Source organism: Setaria viridis, chromosome 1 (genome assembly GCF_005286985.2).
Source record: "Setaria viridis chromosome 1, Setaria_viridis_v4.0, whole genome shotgun sequence".
Lineage (NCBI taxonomy): Eukaryota > Viridiplantae > Streptophyta > Magnoliopsida > Poales > Poaceae > Setaria > Setaria viridis.
In genome coordinates, this window is record NC_048263.2 from 41,233,643 (window position 1) to 41,237,393 (window position 3,751).

The 3,751-nt window shown below is 44.3% G+C and overlaps 1 protein-coding gene across 1 annotated transcript; it reads right to left on the reverse strand.

Moving 5' to 3' along the window:
• Positions 1 to 844: 844 nt before the first annotated feature.
• Positions 845 to 3,434, reverse strand: LOC117841675 (replication protein A 32 kDa subunit A). The gene is made up of 10 exons (XM_034722139.2): positions 3,250 to 3,434; positions 3,044 to 3,160; positions 2,865 to 2,962; positions 2,447 to 2,488; positions 2,240 to 2,317; positions 2,081 to 2,159; positions 1,897 to 1,992; positions 1,732 to 1,814; positions 1,315 to 1,383; positions 845 to 1,235 (listed from the first exon to the last, which is right to left on the reverse strand). Exons 1-10 carry the CDS (start codon positions 3,325 to 3,327, stop codon positions 1,151 to 1,153), a joined length of 825 nt encoding a protein of 274 aa, XP_034578030.1. The 5' UTR covers positions 3,328 to 3,434; the 3' UTR covers positions 845 to 1,150.
• Between the last annotated feature and the right edge of the window lie 317 nt (positions 3,435 to 3,751).

A 3,751-nucleotide genomic window follows, 5' to 3' on the forward strand; every position in this document is an offset into this window, starting at 1 on the left:
TTTCGATCCATTTGTTTGTTTGTTCCTTCCATTTCGGCTTGTCTGGCTTTTGTTTCACTGAAACTTACTGTAATTTCCAGTCGTCCTTGCATGTTCTGCTCCTGTGCGGATCAAGCTCTGAGCTTAGCTTACTCACCACAGAGAAGTATATATAAGAGCTAAGGAACAGAAAGAAAGAAAGAAAGAGAGAGGAAGATGAGCTCAGCCCCTCAGATATCAGCAGGGGATCTGGACAGATAGGCTGTCCATCCCCCAGCTCATCATCATCATCATCATCATCATCATGGATCAAATCGACCGTGTGCAATAATATGCTGTGTCGTGGTCATCACATTCAGATCTATTCCCTCCCTTCCAAATTACTACCAAATTACTAGAGGTTTTGGCTTTTGTTATGCATCTAGATATATTATATGTCTAGATACATAGCAAATGTTATGCATCTAAAAACTCAAAACGAATAGTAATTTGGAACGAAGGGAGTACCAACTACTGCTGCACTGGAGATATATTATATATATAGATGTATATATGATGTAGTAATACAATCACGTACTAGCTCTTGATTGCTAATTCTAGTGTATTTGTATGTATCACCAACCAAGCTGTAGCGGCAATAATCCATGTGAATGATTGATTTCGGATTCGGATTGGACCACCCACCAAATCAAGTTATTATTGCCCAATAATCTCTGCACTATACAGATTTCTGTCTGTCTGTCTCGCCTCGTCTCTTGCTTGATTTGGTGGCTCCCCAGTATTTTTCTGCAATATACTAATATGTTTACTACATAATTAACTTGTATAGCAAAGGAAGCAGCGCAATAACTTGCACACACTAGACTTCATACCTACCCAGCAACTTCATTCCTCAGTGTCACAACTTCATCTCATGATGCCAAGAAATTAACCGAGACGCAACAACACGATATTTCCATACACCATACATATAATAGGATAATCTTAGCTAGGGTTAACACCATCAGTCAGTCTTTTCTCACACCGCTCTTTCCTTCCTAACTTAGTGCAACAAGGTGGAAGCAGGTCCCTCATACCACAGATGGTTATTAACATGCCCCCCTCTAGGATAATCTGCCTTGCAAGCAGCCAGCCAGGATACTAGTAAACATGCTTGGTTTCGGTTGCAACTTCAGTCAGTCAAAGCTGACTTGAAGTGAAAATCATCAATTGTTGAGTAAATATGCCCGCAATCCTCATTGTAAACAATAGCTTCCCTGCATAAAACCACAATCCAAATTCATATTACCCACTGAAAATTCATATTATAGTGGAAGACAAGGGAAAGAGCTCTACCTGATCTTCTCCTCCGGCAGTTTGAGCCGCTTCACTATCTCATGAATGTGCACCCCATGCTCACTCTCACTGTCAATGATACAATCATAAATAATGATGAGCAACTAGATTACCAACGCATTGCACAAAATGAATTAACTTTGTATATGTTCAGTGAAAAAGTAAATGCTAAAGTTAGTACAGGTAACAGGCCATCATATTCTCGTAGGAAGCAAATAAATATAATAAAAAGGATGACCAAGCATTAAAACTTCAGTTGACGCAATAATCTATTGGAGAGGCTGGACACAATATATTTCGTACAGGTAGTTGGGTTTCAGGTCACGTATTTCGTAAAAAAAATAAATTAATTGAAAAAGGAAACGTTAAACAAATAAATTTACTAGGTGAAGGGAGGGCAATGGATGTGCAACTTACATGTTTGCTGGTTCACGGAAAATATTCAGCACCTGTGTGTTCAAATCAGTGTCATTTCCATTTGCTCCACCAGTCACGGGTGCCTACAGGAATCAGTAAGGCATGATGATATCTGAAAGAGTTTTTGATTAAATGGTCAATTCAATAACTGCGGTTGCAACTTACTGGATTGGATTTCAAAGATGTTGGTGTGCTTGATTCACTGAATCCATTTGAGACGGACAGTCCCATTGAAGAATTGGTTCGTGCGGGACTGCCAACCTACGATGTAAACCAGGAGCCTTGTAACACGTAGCCACAAGAATGATATCATGGGAGCATTTGACCTTAGTACAGGACGGTGTGATACCTTAGATTTAGTGTTCTCTATATGCATCCGAACACACTGAATGAAATGCAGTGTAACCTCATTGAAATCAGTTATGGGCCTGAAATAAAATCCATGAGTTTATTTGTATGCTGCATTGCGAGAGTCATTCAGCTTAAATGTATTTACTGCCAATGATACCTGATTGAGAAAGCAGTAGCACGCTTTCGCTCCTGAAGTCCCTTGAGGCTACCAATGACCGAGACATACATACCGTTCCTTGATAAGCAGGATGAAAGAGAGAAAAGTGATGATCCATCCACAAGAAAGTGCAGCAACTTCCCTCCAGAAAAAGGGAAGACAGTGAAATGCTTTAATAAGAATGAAAAGCCTATAGCTTATACTTACTGAATAGCAGCAGTTTCAGAAGAATCTGAAGCATCATTCACCCTGTGAACAGAAACAGAAATAAGAATAACCATGTGCAAGGAAATCTATTACTAAATTGGCTAAGTACAGGTATAGTCAACATGATGGGCCCGGGCATTAGACAACTTATGCCATTTCTTTGGGGGGTAAGGAAACAAGGTGAATAGCTCTGAAAGTTCACTGAAACACGCACACACCTATACTGCCAAGTGTAGAATCAATCAGTGTTTACATTAGGATAAGACTTGTACAGTACAGGATCAGCATATTTTGATTCTGATGACAGCTAGCAGTGTGCCATTAAAAAGTAATATCTGGCATCCAGCCATTCAATTGCAGGAGAAAAAGACATTTCTCTTTTGGAATTTAGAGCAATGATTCATGGAAATGGTGTCACCATCTGATGAAATCGAGGCGGCCAGTGCCGTCGTCGAGCGTGAATGACACATCGGTGGTCCGCTCCGCCTTGCCGTTCACCATCCCCACAAGTCTAATCTGCAAAACCCGCCCAAATCCCCAAATTAATTGCCCACTCCATATGAACAAGACACGACGACGACGAAAGAGGCACATTACATTAGCCGTCTCGACGCCGTCGACGACGAATGGGGCGCCCTTGTCGCCGGTGCCAGATTGCTGCGCGTCGGCGATCTGCTTCACGGTGAGCGGCATGGTGCCGGATGCGCCCCGCATCTGCGAATCCAATCACCGGATACAACAGGTCAGCTCGGTGGAACATTAGCAAGGCAACGGCTGAGGTCGAAGGAGCAAGAGGAGAGGACCTTGGACGGTGTGGTGGAGTCGGCGGCGGCATTCTGGGAGGAGGTGAACTGCGACGGGGAGAAGTCGGGTTGGCTCATGGCTGGCGGCTGGGGCTGGCTCCCCCGTGCTTCTTCTTCGCTCGTCGCGACGGCGGATGGGGCTTGGTGGGATGAGATCGGAGGCAACAACGGCGAGGGAGCGGAGCGGAGTCCCACTAAATAAAGGGCAAGGCGGGAGATTTGGGGAAAGGCGCGGGAAAGGAGCCCTTGCTTCCCGCCATTTCCACCTGCGCTGACAGGCGGGGCCCACTTTCTGTTGCTGCTGGCCTGCTACTGCTACCCCACTTTCTGACAGGCGGGAACGGGAAGTACAGCCGGTGCGGGCACAGCCACAACCATAACTGTTGATCAGACCACCAACAATAAGGTCATCAAACTCTGGAGCTACGGTGACCGAAAGATTCATCGGGCAGCTAACTTTGGTTAGCTGACCCATGCTAACAAGAGGCTCGACCTTGGCGAC